This window comes from Aethalodelphis obliquidens, unplaced genomic scaffold, assembly GCF_003676395.1.
Source record: "Aethalodelphis obliquidens isolate GAN/ISIS:26980383/991018 unplaced genomic scaffold, ASM367639v1 scaffold3, whole genome shotgun sequence".
In the NCBI taxonomy this organism is placed as follows: Eukaryota; Metazoa; Chordata; class Mammalia; order Artiodactyla; family Delphinidae; genus Aethalodelphis; species Aethalodelphis obliquidens.
The window spans coordinates 33,650,554-33,673,285 of NW_020837947.1; the positions used below are offsets into that span (position 1 = coordinate 33,650,554).

At 36.9% G+C, this 22,732-nt stretch overlaps 1 protein-coding gene across 2 annotated transcripts in view; it reads left to right on the forward strand.

Moving 5' to 3' along the window:
- Positions 1–22,732, forward strand: part of PTPRK (protein tyrosine phosphatase receptor type K) — a 569,502-nt gene that overhangs the window by 339,375 nt on the left and 207,395 nt on the right. For both annotated transcript variants that reach the window (XM_027086803.1, XM_027086811.1), the window contains exon 7: positions 12,091–12,384. In XM_027086803.1, coding sequence (XP_026942604.1) covers positions 12,091–12,384 — 294 coding nt within the window. The remainder of the gene's footprint in view (positions 1–12,090; positions 12,385–22,732) is intronic.

A 22,732-nucleotide genomic window follows, 5' to 3' on the forward strand; every position in this document is an offset into this window, starting at 1 on the left:
GTGATAGGCTGAAAAATGACACCAAAGATACAAGATCCTAATCTCTGGAACCCATGACTATTACCTTATCTGGAAAAATGGTCTTTGAGGATGTGCTTAAGAGTCTTGAGATGGGAGAGTATCTTGGATTATCCATGTGGACCTTGCATGTAGATGTAATCACAACTATCCTTACAAGTAGAGGGGAGAGACGGATTTGACTACAGAGAGAAGAGGAGAAGGCAGTGTGAACAGTGAAATAGAGATTGCAGTGATGTGGCCACAAGACAAGGAATACCAACAGCTAGCAGATATTGGAAAAGGCGAGGAACTGATTCTTCCCTAGAGCCTTTGGAGGAAGTATGTCCTGGTACCACCTTTATTTCGAGCCAGTGATACTGATTTGGAACACCTGGTCTCTGGAATCATGCGAGAATAAATATCTGTTATCTTAAACCTCCACATTTGTGTTAATTTGTTACAGCGGCCTTAGGAGACAAAGGCATTGTCATTGCCTCCTTCTAAAGTGAGAAGGCTAATCTCGAGATACTTTTTTGTCAAGGCTTCTTTGACAAGTAAATAAAACAATTTGGAAGGAGATAGGATTGAGAGGTATTTAATATATTTATTTGGAAAGACAAATGTAGAAGTGTCATTTACTTGATACTTTGTTGAGTGACTTTTTTAGCTTCATAGCTTCTACGTCTGATTTTGCATTTTATTAATTAACTCAATGTTGATAAGTGACATATGTTTGTAATATAGCATTGTAATAATTGGATGAGAATACTCTTTCATAATGACTTACCTTGATTTCAAGACACTTAAAAATTATTTGAAATAAAAAAGACAAAGCAATTTGAATGTATAAGTGCAATTTTATAATAGGTTTAGCTCTAGAATAACAAATATAAGTCATTAATAGAAAGTTAGTTGGTAACAGCAGCAAAGTTTATCTTGTATTTTGGGGACTGCATGCTTCAGTTGTTACCTACTGTACATTTGGGATTTATTCACACCGCACCTCTGGGTCTGATAGTGTATTAAGTTATGAAGAATATTAATATTGCTGCTGAACAATTACTTGTTCATTTGCTAACTGATTAAGATTCATGCATAATTTATTGAAATGAAGAGAGATTTTATAAATAAGCCTCCTTGTTCTCAAGGGCCTAAATACAAAATGCATATGCTAATAGGAGGCTACTTTTTACCTCCACCATAAAACTTTAATATGTATTGGTATATTAGTCTCATTAATGCTAGGTTTCACTTATAATCATGTTGTTAGTCAATGTATATGTTTTTAAGCCTCTCTGAACTTTGCCACAGTTCCAAATCTGAGCTACTGCTTTGATTACTGGACTGCTCCTTTTGTTGGCTTGACCACTGTAAGTGAGATGTAAAACTGATCAGAGTGAATTGTTGCCCTTCTTTGGGCCAAGAACCTGATTATATCAAACTCCGTTATTCATGTACACAAAACACTAGTGTTGAATATTAATTTTCCACTTTAAAATTTATATGCTCTCTGGCAGAAACAAAACAAAGCAAAATAGCATCAAATATAGGGCTTGTTGACATATTTAGAAATGTAAAGTCTTTTAAAATTCTGCCTAGTTTACCAATGAGGAAATTGTAATGCTAAGAAGTTAAATAACAAATTCAAGTTTACTCAGCTATTAGTGTATGCATTTTTTGAAACTAGATCTCTTGACCTTAAATTTCATTTTCTTTTACATGTCATTTCTTTAAAGATAGAATGATAGAAGAAATGTTATGCTTTACTTTTTCACTTGTTTCTAATCATATGTTTTGTTGTAGCTTTCCGCCTCCTCTCACTTCCATCTTCTGCTCTCCTCTTTTGTTTTCTCCCTATTTTCCATGACAGTGATGTGCAGTGTTTTGATGGGTGAGATTTAACATTCAATATACACTTTATTAGGTCAGGTTTCACAATACCCATAAATTTATAGATTAATAACCAAGGCTTGTTATTTATAATTCATTTGACAAATTGTTCTGTCATGTTAAATATAAGACCTCTTCAGGTTATTGTTCAGCTATAATGTGAGTGAGGCATTGCTGCTCTGGGTTAGAACCCCAGTAAGCTGTGAATTTAGCATCATTTCCTACTTAGATTAGTCAGTATATGAGCCATCTGGAATGAAAACAAACATTGCACATATGAGGCAGCTCAGTTTATTCACAAAATACCGACTGCTTCTTAAAATATGTGGAACATTTAGATAGTCTGGGAAGATATTTGCATTTTTTCTATTACATTCATTTCTCTATTCAGTTTCATTTTAGTTTAAGGTTCAGAAAGTATATCAGTGTTCTGTTTGTCTACCAAAACTTTTGTGAACTTGAAATACAGTTGTTAGACTAGTTGGTAAAACTTCATGATATGAATTGTCTAGCTTTATCTTTCTTTAGCTGATAAATGAAAATTCTAAACTATTTTGGTATTATTTAAACATTTTCTTCTGTAACTTCTCAGTTGAAGTCAGTTGTGAAATTGGAAATAATTCACCCTCTACCCAATTTTGACTATATATTGTTGAAACAATTTTTAAACCATAAGGAAGAGATTTTGTACTTAAAGTTTATAAATCAGGTGTTAAGAACTACTTTTCCGTAGAAATAGAAATAATTCTAAATGTAAACAGTTTAAATAGCGTGTGAATTATCTTTTTTAATCTTAGCTTTATTTTCACTTGTTAGTTTTTCCCTTTGGCTGCGCTACGCAGCATGCGGGATCTTAGTTCCCAGACCAGGTATTGAACCCGTGTCCCCTGCAGTGGAAGCACGGAGACAACCACTGGACTGCCAGGGAAGTCCTGCTTTATTTCCACTTTGAACAGGAGCAATAGTGAAGCACAAGTTCATATAATTTTACTGATGACTGGTTTGAAAGCTCTTGTCATAATGAGCCACGATTTTTTGATGGGAGTAACGTTATATTCTTCAAGTGATTTTGGAGAGAAAAAAATTAGTATTACTCACTAGATACCTCTCCCCCCACCATCTATTATTCTTTATCTCAGTATCTGTTTTCTACATAACTCTCAATTTAAAATAATGAATTTGTCGATTTATTGTTATTATGTCTCCCTTGCCATATTACATGAATAACCAATGTGTGGGATAGCTTAGCAATTAGTAGCTACTCAGTAAATATTTGTCATGTGAATTTTGGAGGAAGCTTCTTGAAAATTACTTTAACCTGTGTAGAGATTTAGGCGAGGTGTCTTATTCCTTATATTAAGGATGTTTGTAATGCAGGGGTTCATAAGGTGGAAACTATACTTTGGAGTGTAAAAGCAAATCCCGGGCTACAGCTGGAAACCTGTAGCAGAAGGTAGAACCTGTCTATGAGTTTTTTGCACTGTCGTATTCTAAGCATTCATTGCCATTAAGATAGAAAATCCAGTTTAAAAAATATTGACTGTTTTTTCTTAGCTTCTGTCTATCTGCATCTTTTCCAATCCACCCCTACCTGCGACGGAGGGGAGGACACCAAGAGAAGCATTATGTGGCTGCATTTAATAGTTTATTTATTTATTTTTTACCAGATGTAGAGCATCCTTTCATATTTTTATTGGCCATTTTGGTACGCTCTTCTCTGAAGTGTCAAACTCTTGCTCATTTTTTTCTTTTTCAGATTTCACTTACTTTTTTTATACTTTTTTAAAAAACATCTTTATTAGAGTGTAATTGCTTTACAATGGTGTGTTAGTTTCTGCTTTTTAAAAAAGTGAATCAGTTATACATATGTTCCCAAATCTCTTCCCTCTTGCATCTCCCTCCCTCCCACCCTCTATATCCCACCCCTCTAGGTGGTCACAAAGCACCGAGCTAATCTCCCTGTGCTATGCGGCTGCTTCCCACTAGCTATCTATTTAACGTTTGGTAGTGTATATATGTTCATGCTACTCTCTCACTTTGTCCCAGCTTACCCTTCCTGCTCCCCGTATCCTCAAGTCAATTATCTAGTAGGTCTGCGTCTTTATTCCCGTCTTGCCCCTAGGTTCTTCATGACCATTTTTTTTTTTTTTTTTAGATTCCATATATACGTGTTAGCATACGGTATTTTTTTTTCTCTTTCTGATTTACTTCACTCTGTATGACAGGCTCTAGGTCCATCCACCTCACTAAAAATAACTCAATTTCGTTTCTTTTTATGGCTGAGTAATATTCCATTGTATATATGTGCCACATCTTCTTTATTCATTCTTCTGTCAATGGACACTTAGGTTGCTTCCATGTCCTGCCTGTTGTAAATAGAGCTGCAATGAACATTGTGGTACATGACTCTTTTTGAATTATGGTTTTCTCAGGGTATATGCCCAGTAGTGGGATTGCTGGGTCATATGGTAGTTCTATTTTTAGTTTTTTAAGGAACCTCCATACTGTTCTCCGTAGTGGCTGTATCAATTTACATTCCCACCAACAGTGTAAGAGGGTTCCCTTTTCTCCACACCCTCTCCAGCATTTATTGTTTCTAGATTTTTTGATGATGGCCATTCTGACCAGTGTGAGATGATATCTCATTGTAGTTTTGATTTGCATTTCTCTAATGATTAGTGATGTTGAGCATTCTTTCATGTGTTTGTTGGCAATCTGTATATCTTCTGTGGAGAAATGTCTATTTAGGTCTTCTGACCATTTTTGTATTGGGTTATGTGTTTTTTTGATATTGAGCTGCATGAGCTACTTGTAAATTTTGGAGATTAATCCTTTGTCAGTTTTTTCATTTGCAAATATTTTCTCCCATTCTGAGGATTGTGTTTTCGTCTTGTTTACGGTTTCCTTTGCTGTGCAAAAGCTTTAAAGTTTCATTAGGTCCCATTTGTTTATTTTTATTTCCATTTCTCTAGGAGATGGGTCAAAAAGGATCTTGCTGTGATTTATATCATAGACTGTTCTGCCTGTTTTCCTCTAAGAGTTTGATAGTGTCTGGCCATACATTTAGGTCTTTAATCCATTTTGAATTTATTTTCGTGTATGGTGTTAGGGACTGTTCTAATTTCGTTCTTTTACATGTAGCTGTCCAGTTTTCCCAGCACCACATATTGAAGAGCCTGTCTTTTCTCCACTGTATACTCTTCCTTCCTTTATCAAAGATAAGGTGACCACATGTGTGTGGGTTTATCTCTGGGCTTTCTATCCTGTTCCATTGATCTATATTTCTGTTTTTGTGCTAGTAACATACTGTCTTGATGACTGTAGCTTTGTAGTATAATCTGAAGTCCGGGAGCCTGATTCCTCCAGCTCTGTTTTTGTTTCTCAAGATCGCGTTGGCTATTGGGGGTCTTTTGTGTTTCCATACAAATTGTGAAATTTTTTGTTGTAGTTCTGTAAAAAATGCCATTGGTAGTTTGATAGGGATTGCATTGAATATGTAGATTGCTTTGGGTAGTATAGTCATTTTCACAATGTTGATTCTTCCAATCCAAGAACATGGTATATCTCTCCATCTATTTGTATCATCTTTAATTTCTTTCATCAGTGTCTTATAATTTTTGGCATACAGGTCTTTTGTCTCCTTAGATAGGTTTATTCCTAGATATTTTATTCTTCTTGTTGCAATGGTAAATGGGAGTGTTTTTTTAATTTCACTTTCAAATTTTTCATCATTAATATATAGGAATGCAAGAGATTTCTGTGCATTAATTTTGTATCCTACTACTTTACCAAATTCATTGATTATCTCTAGTAATTTTCTGGTAGCATTTTTAGGATTCTCTACATAAAGTATCATGTCATCTGCAAACAGTGACAGCTTTACCTCTTCTTTCCGATTTGGTTTCCTTTTATTTTTTTCTCTTCTGATTGCTGTTGCTGATACTTCCAGAACTATGTTGAATAATAGTGGTGAAAGTGGGCAACCGTGTCTTTTTCCTGATCTTAGTGGAAATAGTTTCAGTTTTTCACCATTGAGGACGATGTTAGCTGTGTGTTTGTCATATATGGCCTTTATTATGTTGAGGTAAGTTCCCTCTATGCCTACTTTCTGGAGGGTTTCTATCATAAATGGGTGTTGAATTTTGTCGAAAGCTTTCTCTACATCTATGGAGATGATCATATGGTTTTTATCCTTCAGTTTGTTAATATGGTGTATCGCATTGATTGATTTGTGTATATTGAAGAATCCTTGCATTCCTGGGATAAACCCCACTTGATCATGGTGTATGATCCTTTTAATGTGCTGTTGGATTCTGTTTGCTAGTATTTTGTTGAGGATTTTTGCATCAGTGTTCATCAGTGATATTGACCTGTAGTTTTCTTTCTTTGTGACATCTTTGTCTGGTTTCGGTATCGGTGATGGTGGCCTCGTAGAATGAGTTTGGGAGTGTTCCTCCCTCTGCTATATTTTGGAACAGGTTGAGAAGGATAGGTGTTAGCTCTTCTCTAAATGTTTGATAGAATTCACCTGTGAAGCCATCTGGTCCTGGGGTTTTGTTTGTTGGAAGATTTGTAATCACAGTTTCAATTTCATTACTTGTGATTGGTCTGTTCATATTTTCTATATCTTCCTGGTTCAGTCTTGGAAGGTTGCGCTTTCCTAAGAATTTTTCCATTTCTTCCAGGTTGTCCATTTTATTGGCATATAGTTGCTTGTAATAATCTCTCATGATCCTTTGTATTTCTGCAGTGTCAGTTGTTACTTCTCCTTTTTCATTTCTAATTCTATTGACTTGAGTCTTCTCCCTTTTTTTCTTGATGAGTCTGGCTAGTGGTATATCAATTTTGTTTATCTTCTCAAAGAAACAACTTTTAGTTTTATTGATCTTTGCTATTGTTTCCTTCATTTCTTTTTCATTTTTTTCTGATCTGATCTTTATGAGTTCTTTCCTCCTGCTAACTTTGGGGTTTTTGGTTCTTCTTTCCCTTTTTGCTTTAGGTGTAAGGTTAGGTTGTTTATTTAAGATGTTTCTTGTTTAAGGTAGGATTGTATTGCTATAAACTTCCCTCTTAAAACTGCTTTTGCTGCGTCCCATAGGTTTTGGCTCATCGTGTTTTCATTGTCATTTGTTTCTAGGTATTTTATGATATCCTCTTTGATTTCTTCAGGGATCTCTTGGTTATTAAGTAGTGTATTGTTTATCCTCCATGTGTTTGTATTTTTTACAGATTTTTTCCTATAATTGATAGCTAGCCCCATACCGTTGTGGTTGGAAAAGAAACTTGATACGATTTCAAGTTTCTTAAATTTACCAAGGCTTGATTTGTGACCCAAGATATGATCTATCATGGAGAATGTTCCATGAGCACTTTAGAAGAAAGTGTATTCTGTTGTTTTTGGATGGAATGTCCTATAAATATCAATTAAGTCCATCTTGTTTAATGTATCATTCAAAGCTTGTGTTTCCTTATTTATTTTCATTTTGGATGAGCTGTCCATTGGTGAAAGTGGGGTGTTAAAGCCCCCTACTATGATTGTATTACTGTCGATTTCCCCTTTTATGGCTGTTACCATTTGCCTTATGTATAGAAGTGCTCCTATGTTGGGTGCATAAATATTTACAACTGTTATATCTTCTTCTTGGTTTGATCCCTTGATCATTATGCAGTGTCCTTCTTTGTCCCTTGTAAGTCTTTATTTAAACTCTGTTTTGTCTGATATGAGAATTGCTCCTCCAGCTTTCTTTTGGTTTCCACTTGCATGGAATATCTTTTTCCATCCCCTCACTTTCAGTCTGTATGTGTCCCTAGATCTGAAGTGGGTAGATAGCATATATACGGGTCTTGTTTTTCTGTCCATTCAGCCAGTCTATGTCTTTTGGTTGGAGCATTTAATCCTTTTACATTTAAGGCAATTATCGATATGTATGTTCCTATTACCATTTTCTTAATTGCTTTGGGTTTGTTATTGTAGGTATTTTCCTTCTCTTGTTTTACCTGCCTAGAGAAGTTCCTCTAGCATTTGTTGTAAAGCTGTTTTGGTGGTGCTGAATTCTCTTAGCTTTTGCTTTTCTGTATCGCTTTTAATTTCTCCGTCAAATCTGAGTGGTATCCTTGCTGGGTAGAGTAATCTTGGTTGTAGGTTATTCCCTTTTATCACTTTAAATATGTCCTGCCACTCCCTTCTGGCTTGTAGAGTTTCTGCTGAAAGATCAGCTGTTAACCTTATGGGGATTCCCTTGTATGTTATTTGTTGTTTTTCCCTTGCTGCTTTTAATATTTTCTCTTTGTATTTAATTTTTGATAGTTTGATTACTATGTGTCTTGGCGTGTTTCTCCTTGGATTTGTCCTGTATGTGACTCTCTGTGCTTCCTGGACTTGACTAACTGTTTCCTTTCCCATATTGGGGAAGTTTTCAACTATAATCTCTTCAAATATTTTCTCAGTCCCTTTCTTTTTCTCTTCTTCTTCTGGGACCCATATAATTCGAATGTTGGTGTGTTTAATCTTGTCCCAGAGGTCTCTGAGACTGACCTCAATTCTTTTCATTCTTTTTTCTTTATTCTGCTCTGCAGTAGTGATTTCCACTATTTTGCCTTCCAGATCACTTATCCATTCTTCTGCCTCAGTTATTCTGCTATTGATACCTTCTAGAGAATTTTTAATATCATTTGTTGTGCTGTTCATCACGGTTTGTTTGCTGTTTAGTTCTTCTAGGTCCTTGTTAAACGTTTCTTGTATTTTCTCCATTTTATTTCCAAGATTTTGGATCATCTTTACTACCATTATTCCGAATTCTTTTTCAGGTAGACTGCCTGTTTCCTCTTCATTTGTTAGGTCTGTTGGGTTTTTGCCCTGCTCCTTCATCTGCTGTGTGATTCTCTGTCTTCTCATTTTGCTTAAGTTACTGTTTGGGGTCTTCTTGTCGCAGACTGTAGGTTCGTAGTTCCCGTTGTTTTTGGTGTCTGCCCCCAGTGGCTAAGGTTGTTTCAGTGGGTTGTGTAGGCTTCCTGGTGGAGGGGACTAGTGCCTGTGTTCTGGTGGATGAGGCTGGATCTTGTCTTTCTGGTGGGCAGTTCCACGCCTGGTGGTGTGTTTTGGGGTGACTGTGGCCTTATGCTTTTAGGCAGCCTCTCTGCTAATGGGTGGGGTTGTTTTCCTGTCTTACTAGTTGTTTTGCATAGTGTGTCCAGCAGTGTAGCTTGCTGGTCATTGAGTCGAGCTGGGTCTTGGCGTTGAGATGTAGATCTCTGGGAGATTTTCGCCGTTTGATATTACGTGGAGCTGGGAGGTGTCTTGTGGACCATTGTCCTGAACTTGGCTCTCCCATCTCAGAGGCAGAGGCTTGATGCCTGGCTGGAGCACCAAGAGCTTGTCATCCACACGGCTCAGAATAAAAGCGAGAAAAAAAAGAAAGAAAGAGGAAGATAGAATTAAATCAAATAAAGTTATTAAAATAAATAATAATTATTAAAACAATCTTTTTAAAGTAAAAAAGAAAAAGAAGAGAGCAACAAACTAAAAAGCAAATCCACCAATGATAATTGGCGCTAAAAAGTATACTAAGAACAAAAACGGACAGACAGAACCCTAGGACAAATGGTAAAAGCAAAGCTATACAGACAAAATCACTCACAGAAGCATACACATGCACATTCACAAAAAGAGAAAAACGGAAATATATATATATATATCATTGCTCCCAAAGTCCACCTCCTCAATTTGGGATGATTCGTTGTCTATTCAGGTATTCCACAGATGCAGGGTACATCAAGTTGATTGTGGAGATTTAATCCGCTGCTCCTGAGGCTGCTGGGAGAGATTTCCCTTTCTCTTCTTTGTTCGCATAATTCCCCGGGTTCAGCTTTGGATTTGGACCCACCTCTGCATGTAGGTCGCCTGAGGGCATGTGTTCTTCTCTCAGACAGGACGGAGTTAAAGGAGTAGCTGATTCGGGGGCTCTGGCTCACTCAGGCCAGGGGGAGGGAGGGGTACGGCGTGCGGGGCGAGCCTTTGGTGGTAGAGGCCGGCGTGACGTTGCACCAGCCTGAGGCGCGCTGTGTGTTCTCCTGGGGAAGTTTTCCCTGGATCATGGGACCCTGGCAGTGGCGGGCTGCACAGGCTCCCGGAGGGGCGGTGTGGATAGTGACCTGTGCTCGCACACAGGCTTCTTGGTGGCGGCAGCAGCAACCTTAGCGTCTCATGCCCGTCTCTGGGATCCGCGCTGATAGCCGCGGCTCGTGCCTATCTCTGGAGCTCCTTTAAGCAGCACTATGAATCCCCTCTCCTCGCGCACCAGGAAACAAAGAGGCAAGAATAAGTCTTTCCTCTTCGGCAGGTCCAGACTTTTTCCCGGACTCCCTCCCGGCTAGCCATGGCGCACTAACCCCCTTCAGGCTGTGTTCACGCAGCCAACCCCAGTCCTCTCCTGGGATCTAAGCTCCGAAGCCTGAGCCTCAGCTCCCAGCCCCCGCCCGCCCCAGCGGATGAGCAGACAAGGCTCTCGGGCTGGTGAGTGCCGGTGGGCCCTGATTCTCTGTGCGGGAATCTCTCCGCTTTTCCCTCCGCACCCCTGTTGCTGTGCTTTCCTCCGCGGCTCCGAAGCTTCCCCCCTCCGCCACCCGCAGTCTCTGCCCGCGAAGGGGCTTCCTAGTGTGTGGAAACCTTTCCTCCTTCACAGCTCCGTCTCACTGGTGCAGGTCCCGTCCCTATTCTTTTGACTCTGTTTTCTCTTTTACCCTACCCAGGTACGTGGGGAGTTTCTTGCCTTTTGGGAAGTCTGAGGTCTTCTGCCAGCGTTCAGTACGTGTTCTGTCGCAGCTGTTCCACATGTAGATGTATTTCTGATGTATTTGTGGGGAGGAAGGTGATCTCCGCGTCTTACTCTTCCGCCATCTTGAAGCTCCTCCCATTTAATAGTTTCTCTTCATGTAATTTGCTTTAACTCATTTTAAAAATACCTTCAAAAGAATTTAGGGGGGCTTCCCTGGTGGCGCAATGGTTGAGAGTCCGCCTGCCGATGCAGGGGACACGGGTTCGTGCCCCGGTCCGGGAAGATCCCACATGCCGGAGCGGCTGGGCCCGTTACCCATGGCCACTGAGCCTGTGCGTCCAGAGCCTGTGCTCCACAACGGGAGAGGCCACAACAGTGAGAGGTCCGCGTACCTCAAAAAAAAAAAAAGAAAGAAAAAAAATAATTTAGGGGCAGTTTTCACTTTTTATAGATTAACACTTTCCTTTAAAGTCTTTTGGCCTCGCCAATAAATGTTTTTCCAGAGATTCAAAGAAGATCCCACCTGATAGTAACGTACTAATTAGAGACCATATGGACAGAGCTAGAGCTATGGGGTCTATAAAATTCAGTATCAAATTTCACCTCATTGTTGTTAAAGGAAAAAATGCTCTAATTCATTATTCATCATTTCCATAAGTTCAAACATTGGTATAATGTTTCCCAAAGTTTCTTTCAAGCAAATTATGTAAGCTATTCAAAATTAAATTACAGTGTACCTTTGACATTTGAGTTTAATACCTGATGCATTGCCTTATCACATGCTACTCACAAAGGCCAGTGATATACAATGATTTGTGATTTTCCCCCGTGTAAATTTCAGTTTCCTACACTGAGAGGTGGATGTATGGAAACAAGTCAGCACCGGGCATCAGCTCCTGAGTTCAGCTTTGCTGTGCCGTCTTTTCATTTCATCTGCAGGAAGTCTTCAGAAGTAAAAAGAAAAATACAAAACAAAACCAGCAAAAGCAAAAACAATACTTGGCCATATTTCATGAACGAAATGAGTTATAGCAGTATTCATTAATTTTGAGATTTGTAAAGGTCTTAGTACGCCAAGAATGTCAAAGATCAACTGTACTGTGTTTAGTTGCTAATCAGAGCTATCCATCTCTAAATATTTTCTCTTTATTTCCCTTGGTAACCGTGTCTTTACAAATTTATCTCCCAGAGAGGTATGTTTTTAATAAAAGAAAACTTGTGGTAAAAGGGTCATATTCCATCTGTGAAAGTATTTGCTCTCTAAAAGTACAGTTTCCAGACCACTCATTCCCAATTTTAAGCATTTATTATGAACTCCTAAATAAATTATTCCTTAAGCCTTTAGACTTCAAGAGATATTACTATATCTATGTACTATAGTCATTTGGATTTTTAAGTAATGAGATTGCACATTTGTCTCTCCTAGAACCACCAAGACCCATTGCTCCTCCGCAGCTGCTTGGTGTTGGGCCTACATATTTGCTGATTCAGCTAAATGCCAACTCCATCATTGGTGATGGTCCCATCATTCTGAAAGAAGTAGAGTACAGAATGACATCAGGATCCTGGACAGAAACCCATGCAGTCAATGCTCCAACTTATAAATTATGGCATTTGGATCCGGATACTGAATATGAGATCCGTGTTCTACTTACAAGACCTGGTGAAGGCGGGACGGGGCTTCCAGGACCTCCACTAATCACCAGAACCAAATGTGCAGGTAAGACTGAAGAGCCGGCCACTCTGCCAGTGAAGGAATCTAGCATAAGACATACAATATTCATACAATATTAAAAGTACTAATTATTTGGTACATGATTAGTCACACTATTCTAAGAGTTCCAGTTGTAGCCTTAAGTATGTCATAAATTTGAGTGATGTAAGGGCAGTGTGAATGTTTCTCTTTTATTTTTCAGTAGTATTATGAATCCACAGTCTTTTCTTGCATGGTAATTTTGCTTGGCTTGCTTATATTTAGTCCAAAATCTCTGATTGATGCAGGTGAATGTATTATATAGAGAGAAAACCTTTGCAGTTCAAGCAAACGTTGAATACCTTTCTACTGTGTGGAAATTGTCTTCCTCGGTAATTTTGTTATGGTCAGTGCAGAGGCCATATCTGATAATACACATAAGAAAAGTTACTCTGAGCCAGTCCTCAGTAAGATAACCCTCCTATTCAGAAAATCCTGTTGTCGAGGATGAATGCAGCAGCTTGGCACCCAGCTGTAAAATACAGAGGCTTTCCATATGTTTTTAAGCCTTGTATTGCCCTCCTAATGCCTGAAACAGAGTGGTGAAAATAATAGCACATGGAGAAAACACAAAGAAAGAATAAAAAGTGAAATAAAAAGTAATATAAAAGCATACATCCTAGTTTCTTATTGTACGATTGTTATAATGAGAGAAAATGTTAGCTATTTATTAAAAGCCACTGAAAAGTTTGTCTAAGTTATTAGAGTATACTTTTAGTGCACTGTTTATTTTATTGTTGAAAATAGTTTAATTTTTTAGGTCAGTTGAAAGAAACATTTTTTATCCATCAAGCATTATGTTGAAACACCTGCAAAGTTAGTACCTGGGTCTATGCGTCTTGAACATTTATAGATTTAGGTTCTGAAAATTGAAAACTAAGACCATGGGGATCTATGAAAATGTAAATGCCTGTAAAATGTCTTTTGTTTCTTTAACATCTGTTTAGCAGTTACAGTATTCTGAGGCTACCCACCAAGAGTACTGATCTAAGATCAAAGCAAAATCCATGCAATTACCTAATGTACTGTCATCCCTAAATATTTTTTATTCTGGTTCAATTTTTATATGTTAATATTTATATATTAATTGTAAATATCAATATATTTCATATATTAATATTGAAAAATGCTCACCAATAGGAAGCTTAACGGCTCCATCATTAGTCTCAGATGTAGACAACAGAGTCTAGTAATTTGCTGATTGGTGTCATACATTTATCCTGTGGTTGAAAAATAGCTTAACCTCAAAAACACTGGTAAGTCTCCATGGCTCAGCCTAAATCACACAAATTCCTTTTCAAATTTGTTGTACAGCTATGTCTTTTCATTCTAGGTAATGTGACAAATTATTCTTATTGTAGTAAATGAACTTCCTGAGGGGAAAAACAATTTAACTCTACAACCTCAACTAGTCAGAGAAATAATTTAAAAAGGAGACAGTATGGAAACTGAGAAGTAGCTCACTCTTCCAAAATTAATATCCAGTGCTAACATAAAAAGATGAATAGTGATATCCATTTTACTGAAGATATTGCCTACACATATTTTCTGATAAAATTACCTTTTTCTGCCTACATTTAATCCTTATAAGGTATATACAAATTAAAATAATAAGTGTTGATTTACTGTTCCAGAGATCTTCCTTGTGACTTTTTGTGCCCTAACTTCTTTCTTTTAAATATCTCATCTGCCTTCTTATTTTTTTATTTCATCAAAATAGATCCTTAAAAATTTACAGTACCACACAATGTGTTGTTAATATAATGTAATTTTTTAACTTAGGAATTATTTGAAATCGGCCATTGGTGTGAAGGCCAATGGAGATGGCAAATAAATGAAACTGTGGGTTTTTTTTTAATATATCTTTATTGGAGTATAATTGCTTTACAATGTTGTGTTAGTTTCTGTTGTACAACAAAGTGAATCAGCTATAAGTATACATATATCCCCATATCCCCTCCCTCATGAGCCTCCCTCCCATCCTCCCTATCCCACCCCTCTAGGTCATCACAAAGCATCCAGCTGATCTCCCTGTGCTGTGGAACAGCTTCCCACTAGCCATCCATTTTACATTTGGTAGTGTATATATGTCATTGCTACTCTCTCACTTCATCCCAGTTTCCCCTTCCCCCCCGTGTCCTCAAGTCCATTCTCTACTCTGCGTCTTTATTCCTGCCCTGCCACTAGGTTTATCAGTACTGTTTTTTTAGATTCCATATATGTACATTAACATATGGCGTTTCTTTTTCTATTTCTGACTTACTTCACTCTGTATGAATAACTCAATTTTGTTCGTTTTTATGGCTGAGTAGTGTTCCATTGTATATATGTACCACATCTTCTTTATCCATAGCACGATCTTTTTTGACCCACCTCCTAGAGTAATGGAAATAAAATACAAAATAAACAAATGGGACCTAATGAAACTTAAAAGTTTTTGCACAGCAATGGAAACCATAAACTAGACGAAAAGGCAACCCTCAGAATGGGAGAAAATATTTGCAAACGAAGCAACTGACAAAAGATTAATCTCCAAAATATACAAGCAGCTCATGCAGCTCAATATAAAAAAAACAAACAACCCAATCCAAAAATGGGCAGAAGACCTAAATAGACATTTCTTCAAAGAAGACATACAGATTGCCAACGAACACATGAAAGGGTGCTCATCATCACTAATCATTAGAGAAATGCAGATCAAAACCACAATGAGGTATCACCTCACACCAGTCAGAATTGCCATCATCAAAAAATCTACAAACAGTAAATGCTGGAGAGGGTGTGGAGAAAAGGGAACCCTCCTGCACTGTTGGTGGGAATGTATATTGATACAGCCACTATGGAGAACAGTATGGAGGTCCCTTAAAAAACTAACAATAGAACTACCTTATGACCCAGCAATCCCACTACTGGGCATATACCCTGAGAAAACCATAATTTAAAAAGACACATGCACCCCAACGTTCATTGCAGCACTGTTTACAATTGCCAGGACATGGAAGCAACCTAAATGTCCATCGACAGGTGAATGGATAATGAAATTGTGTTTTAAGGCTAGTTATGCTCTATTAAGTGGATGAAAAGAACATGTTGATGAGCATTGATTTATCCCTATTGAATACTTATGTTCAGAATGCATATTGAGCTGCAGTAAGTAAAAATAGGACTGTAAAGTGTTTGAGATATTTTACTTTGAGAATAACCTTATCTGTATGGGAGGGGATAGAGTAAAAATAACTTACACTCATAGCTGCTTTCAAATTTATAAATGTCTTGACATTTTGAAATAATATTGGTCTTTTTTTCTGATATGTTATTTGAGAAACATTTAAGTTGTGGGCTCTGTGGCATAAAACGGTATCAAGCTCACTCATCTGTAGTTTTACTTCCAAATTTAAAAAGTTTTTTTTAAAACTATCTTTCACATGTGGTGAGTCTTTGTCACATATCTTTATTAATTTATTTATGTCCTCATAAGGTGTGTTTGATGCAGGTTTTATGGTAAAAAAAAAGTGCTTATAAACTAGATTTCCAGGTACATTGTAGATTGTAGAGAAACTGGTTACTGTTCTATAGGAATGTCTACTAATCTTGCTCTGTTATTAGAAAAAGAGGGAAAGCTTATGCAATTATATATTCTATTAATTTTTAAATAATCCTGAAAAGCAGAAGTTGGATATAATTGATAAACATTGCATGTCTAAATACAGAGTCAGTAAAGGTTAAATTTATGATGTCCATCCACTTCTCTTCAAGGTTCCTTTCCCCAGGTTTAAGATCCCTCAAACCCTACCAACACCAGCATCATCACTAGACTCAGCCTGGTGTTTTATAACAACAAAATAGAACACAACTTATGCTATGATATTATCTGATATTTAGTACAAAAATTCTTCATGGTCTGGGGAAATGATCCCTTTAAGACACCAAACATAACTTTTGGAGAAGTTCCCATCTAATTCTATTAAATTGTGCAAACTCTGAATACTGGTTCTATAAACCATTCCATTTTAACAAATATTAGGAGAATGTCATGGTGTAGGGTAGTGTTTTACCATTAATATCATCTGGTTGAGTAAATATTTATTGTTTTGAAATAGCTATTTTAATGCATTCTACATGTTAGACCACCAAGAAGCCTTTGAAGATAAGTATAAATTTTTTTTAGCTATATGTATGTGTCTGATATCAATTTCACATGAATTTCTTATAAGTAACAAAGGGATGATGATTACTTTCAGTCTCTCAGAAATTCTTATTTTATTTTGGTGTATCACAGAGGAACAATTTTTGACTACTAGGGACCTATCAAAGAGTAAATTAGTTACTATTTGGTGTCTTAAAAACTCCATTTTAATGTAGTTAAGCCTTTGAAATTTTACTTCTGGCAATAGTAAACTTTTTCATTCTTGGCAGAGATCTGTCAATAAATAATTTTACAGCAAATTAATGAAATGGTTTTATTTATGTATTAATGAGTATATTTTGTATTTTAAATGCAAGTGTAGATTTTCATAATTCAGTATTGATTGATACTGCTTTATAATTATTTGGATATTATTATCCCAATTTTGTAGCTGGTGAATCTAAGATTCAAGAAAAACAAAATAAAAACAATGATTTGGCTAACCTCAGCCAACTGGGCCACTGGGGCTCACACCCATTTTCTGGAACTTGAAAAGCCTGAATTTTTTCCCCTCTTTCTCCTACTACAGGCAATCTTTCCCACCCCCACCCCCTTTCAGAAGAAGAGTGTAGCCTGAGTAAATGAAAGTGTGATGTCTGGGAGGGATGTACATTTAAAAAAATTGAATCTTCATGGCTGAATTATTCCTTGAGAAAACAGCTTAATGTTTGCAACTTCAGTTTTATTAAAAGCACAATTGATTAGTGTGTTGACACTCAAGTATACACTCTTAAATATTTTAAACAGTTAAAGAAGTGTAAAAAATGTTTTACACTATTCTTTTCTGAAAATGTCCTACCTAGTTGCCAAAGCTGTGTCTTTGTTTTCTTTCTGAAGTACATTAAAATCATTTGGTAAGTGCAATTACCTGCTTCAGGGTTACTCAAGTTAGGAGAGGTGGTAATTACAGCCTCTGGTTCCTGTAGCCACCTACCCTTGCCTCATGCTTCTCTATGTGCCTGAGGGGTATGATTACTTCGTTGTTAGCTTACAGCCTGACCCATGTTATTGTTCACATAATGCTTTTTCAGGCATTTTATACATTTTTAAAAAGGTATAAATGTGACATTGTCTTAAATGGGAAGTAATTCAAAAACTCCACTGAACAGTCAAAGAAAGCATACTTGTTTTTTCAGTGTGTCTATTTCCTCTGGGTATACCATCTGGTACAGAAGCTAAGAAAATACAGTTTTCTCTTTCTCTTATTAAATGGGAATAAAATATGCCATCATCAGAAATTGTCTGCATTGCTTGCTTTGGCAATTGCATGTTAAAATTGCTCTTTTAAATTGCCTTCTGCTTCTGGGTAACCCATTGTGGCACTGCTTTATGATTAACTGACATTTTAACAGCATCTTCTTCATAGGGAAAGTCAAGAGTTCAGGGTGTCCAGAACGTAGTATATTTACACAGTTGGGAAAGCTACTCTCTACTCTTACATTGAAGTTCAGTGCTCTTGGCAATTCTCATTGAAAAATGTAGATCTATGAAGCAGTGAAAAAGAGAGTGTCTTATTTTAAACGTAAACATTTACTAAAACTGCATTTTTTTCTCTCCTAAGTCCAAAATGGAAGGAAACAAAACAAAACAATACTCAGGCATACACCAGAAACCACAGAGTAAGGAATTAAATTTTGGCCTTTTAGCTATAGTATCATCAGCAAAGTGGAACCATATATTGATTTTTATTGTGGTCTAAGATAGTTATCAATCACAAAGACTATTGATCATTGAAACTCAGCCTTGCAGTTAAACAAAAACCAAAATAAACAGCTCTGTAAGAATTGGTATGGTTTAACAGTATAAGGTTGCCATATGGTTTGATTTCAGTTGAAGGCTTATATCAGTGCTTGTTTTAAAATTTTTTTGAAATTTATTAATATGATTTTTACATGGCTTCTTTATTGTTTTTGAGCAAAAAATTTTAAAGGCAATGCTATTATTATTGAAGTAAAAAAAACTAAATCTAAAAAGCCATAAGAAAAGTAATGGAAAACAACAGTTCTTCAATTTTCTTAAAAATCTAAAAGAGTAAAACCCTCTTATAGATTTTTTTTTTCTTTTTTAGTGAGTAAAACCTGATTTTGTTTTTCAGATTCTGTAGGGAATATTTCAGTTTGAAAGACATTTATCTATTCAGAGAAATTTTATTGGCTTTGTCGTTTGTTAACAGCACTGGGTTAAGTACTAGGTCTTCAAAGTTATACAAGCAGTGCCTTGCACTTAAGTTCCTAGTAGTCACGAGGGACAGCCCTATAAACAGAGTAAAATGCAAAGTGAAAGCAGTGAAGCTCTTCCTGTTTTTCAAGAAAGTGTTTCCGAGAAGCTGTCACCAGGAAAAGATGGCTTTTAAACTGGATCTTAAAAATTGACTATGAGTTTTTAAGGCAGAAAGAACAGAAAACAATAAAAAACAGAGGGAACCATATGCTTATCCCAGTTGTTAACATTGCTGATGTTTTTTGGATTATGAAAATAGATGGAGCATTGGCTGACTCTGGGCTGTGGTAGAACAGAAGCTGCAGGTGGGATGTGGCCAGGGCTAATGTAGCCCAGGCTGCTATCCTGTTGTTTTTAAGAAGCAGATTGACATTACTGGATTTGCTTTTAGAAAGGTCATCTCTCTGTGGAAGAGGAGTTAGAACTAAGGAAAGACTGGGAGCGGAAAAACCATGAAATCATGCTTATAATCAAAATATGCTGTCTATTATCTTCACTATAGCATGTCTCTCTTACTGTAGATCAGAAATAGGATATCTATAAATTCCTGGAAATATTGTCATTTCTAATAATCAAAGTTCCTTTCATTAAAGGGATTTTAAAGATATTTTATAGGTGATCTAACTTACTTTATTGTTTGATTTACTTTTCTTTTTCAAATATATGGGTCAACCAGTGTCCTTAATGCGCATGCAAAATCCATGGTATAATACGTTATTGTAGAGGAGAAAATTATGAAGGATTGGAGAGAAATTCAAGAGCTACTGTGTATTTGGTGGGATATTTATTCATTTCATAAATTTTATTGAGGTTGGAGTTGTATACATTGCCATGCTGAGGACTATAGAAGATACAACATTAGTAGGACAGGCTTCCTACTCTTCAGGAACTGACAGTCTAGTGTAAGAAACCATAATACCAATAAAAGTATAGTAAGTTATATAATAAAAATACAAAGCACTTTGGAACTCCAGAGATGAGGAGGTTAATTTCTGACCCCAAAACCATTTTTCTCAAGCAATATGTTTGAAAACAATATCAACCATTCTTTCCTGAACACAGCTGGATTAACACTTCTGTTAGCCTTATCCCTAATTCCTTAACTGTGAAATAATGTATAAAACGATGTGCAGCCGGTAGTCACCATAAGGATGATTTGCCTTCTCTTTTTCCTTTCTTCTAACACATAGGGAAACTATATGCACAGATGGAGGCATTAAATTGAAAATATAATTCACATCCTAATTTTTTTTTATTTTTTAAAAGATTTATTATTTTATTTATTTATTTATTTTATTTTTTGGCTGTGTCGGGTCTTAGTTGCAGCATGCAGGATCTTTGTTGAGGCATGTGGAATCTTTTTTCGTTCGGCGCGCGGTCCGCTGGGGTTTCTTTCTAGTTGCAGTGCGCCGGCTTCTCTCTAGTTGTGCTGTGTGGGTTTTCTCTTCTCTAGTTGTGGCTTGCAGGGTCCAGGGTGTGCGGGCTCTGTAGTTGTGGCACACGGGCTTTGTTGCTCCGTGGCATATGGGATCCCAGTTCCCCCACCAGGGATCGAACCCGCGTCCCTTGCAGTGTAAGGCGGATTCTTTACCAGTGGTCCACCAGGGGAGTCCCTCACATCGTAATTTAAATTATCCAAGTAATTTGTGTGGTTGCTTTTGAATTCTCTAGGGCCCATGGATGATAGCAATGTTATTCTAAATTTCAGTGGAGAGAGAGATTAATTTATAATATAAGCAACTTCTGTTAAGTCTCCTAGTAGTCTATAATGCTAGGAACCCCAGTATAAGAGTCATGAAAGGTAAACAAATATGAAATCCTCTTTCCCACTGCCCCTTTTGTTTTTTGCCTCAGGCATAGGATGTACTTTTAACCATATGTACAGTTTATGGCACGTTTTCTAATAGCTGTGTAACTAATTAAGTAGAGTTGGGCTGCTTTCAGCTTAAAATTGTCTTCTTTTGACTTATTTCATTGCTAGAAAGCATTTGGTACCAGTAAAAATGACACTTTTAATTTATCCACAGTACTTTACTACATGCTGAGTCTGTTAACAGTATCATTAAGTACTCTTTTTATTGGCTTCATTTGTTTTTATTGAATTTTGCATATGCAGTAAAGCTGACAGGTGAAAATGATTTGAATAACAGCATCAGTTCCATTAAATATCCTGGATACCCCTCTGGTCCTAGGTTTTTATTTGAAATTAGGAAGTAGAAATAGCAGTAAAATAATATCTTAATAATGTCTTAAGTGATAATAACGTAAGAATATCTGAAGAAGAAAATGACATGGGTAGAATTAAGAAGCTATGGGTCAATCACCTCCTAGAGAAATGGAAATAAAAACAAAAATAAACAAATGGGACCTAATGAAACTTAAAAGCTTTTGCACAGCAAAGGACACCATAAACAAGACAAAAAGACAACCCTCAGAATGGGAGAAAATATTTGCAAATGAAGCAACTGACAAAGGATTAATCTCCACAATTTACAAGCAGCTCATGCAGCTCAATATCAGAAAAACAAAAACCCAATCCAAAAATGGGCAGAAGACCTAAATAGACATTTCTCCAAAGATATACAGACTGCCAACAAACACATGAAAGGATGCTCAACATCACTAATCATTAGAGAAATGCAAATCAAAACTACAATGAGGTATCATCTCACACCAGTCAGAATGGCCATCATCAGAAAATCTAGAAACAATAAATGCTGGAGAGGGTGTGGAGAAAAGGGAACACTCTTGCACTGTTGGTGGGAATGTAAATGGGTACAGCCACTATGGAGAACAGTATGGAGGTTCCTTAAAAAACTAAAAATAGAACTACCGTATGACCCAACAATCCCACTACTGGGCATATACCCTGAGAAAACCATAATTCAAAAAGAGTCATGTACCAAAATGTTCATTGCAGCTCTATTTACAATAGCCAGGAGATGGAAGCAACCTAAGTGTCCGTCAATAGATGAATGGATAAAGAAGATGTGGCACATATATACAATGGAATATTACTCAGCCATAAAAAGAAACGAAATTGAGTTATTTGTAGTGAGGCGGATGGACCTATAGTCTGTCATACAGAGTGAAGTAAGTCAGAAGGAGAAAAAGAAATACCATATGCTAACACGTATATATGGAATCTAAGAAGAAAAAAATGTCATGAAGAACCTAGGGGCAAGATGGGAATGAAGACACAGACCTACTAGAGAATGGACTTGAGGATATGGGGAGGGGGAAGGGTAAGCTGTGACAGAGTGAGAGAGTGGCGTGGACATATATACACTACCAAACGTAAAATAGATAGCTAGTGGGAAGCAGCCACGTAGCACAGGGAGATCAGCTCGGTGCTCTGTGACCACCTAGAGGGGTGGGATAGGGAGGATGAGAGGGAGGGAGACGCAAGAGGGAAGAGATATGGGAACATATGTATATGTATAACTGATTCACTTTGTTATAAAGCAGAAACTAACACACCATTGTAAAGCAATTATACTCCAATAAAGATGTTAAAAAAAAAGAAGCTATGGGTCAAGATTGATCAAACACTAAAGGATGCGTTCTGTATGAAGGATGGACTCAAGAGACTCAGCCTGTGAACTTCAGACCTCTTCAATGGTGCCATTGTGGTTACACTGGTGCACAGACTTGTCCTTGATTTTCTTCCTTTTTACCCGGAGAATCTACCTTTGTCTTCAGTTGTCACTGCCTGTTTACTTCCTTATTTGAATTATAATTTATTTTCGTTTCTTTGGAATAAAAAGCAAAATTCTTAAAGTCAGGCTTTGGCAAAAAAAAAAAAATTGCAGTCCCGTTTTCTTGAGCAGGGTTTGGTGGGGGAGGAGTACAGCTTATTATTTTTGGAACTCACTTATTTAGAACCATTCTAGTTAGTGTTTTTGAAGA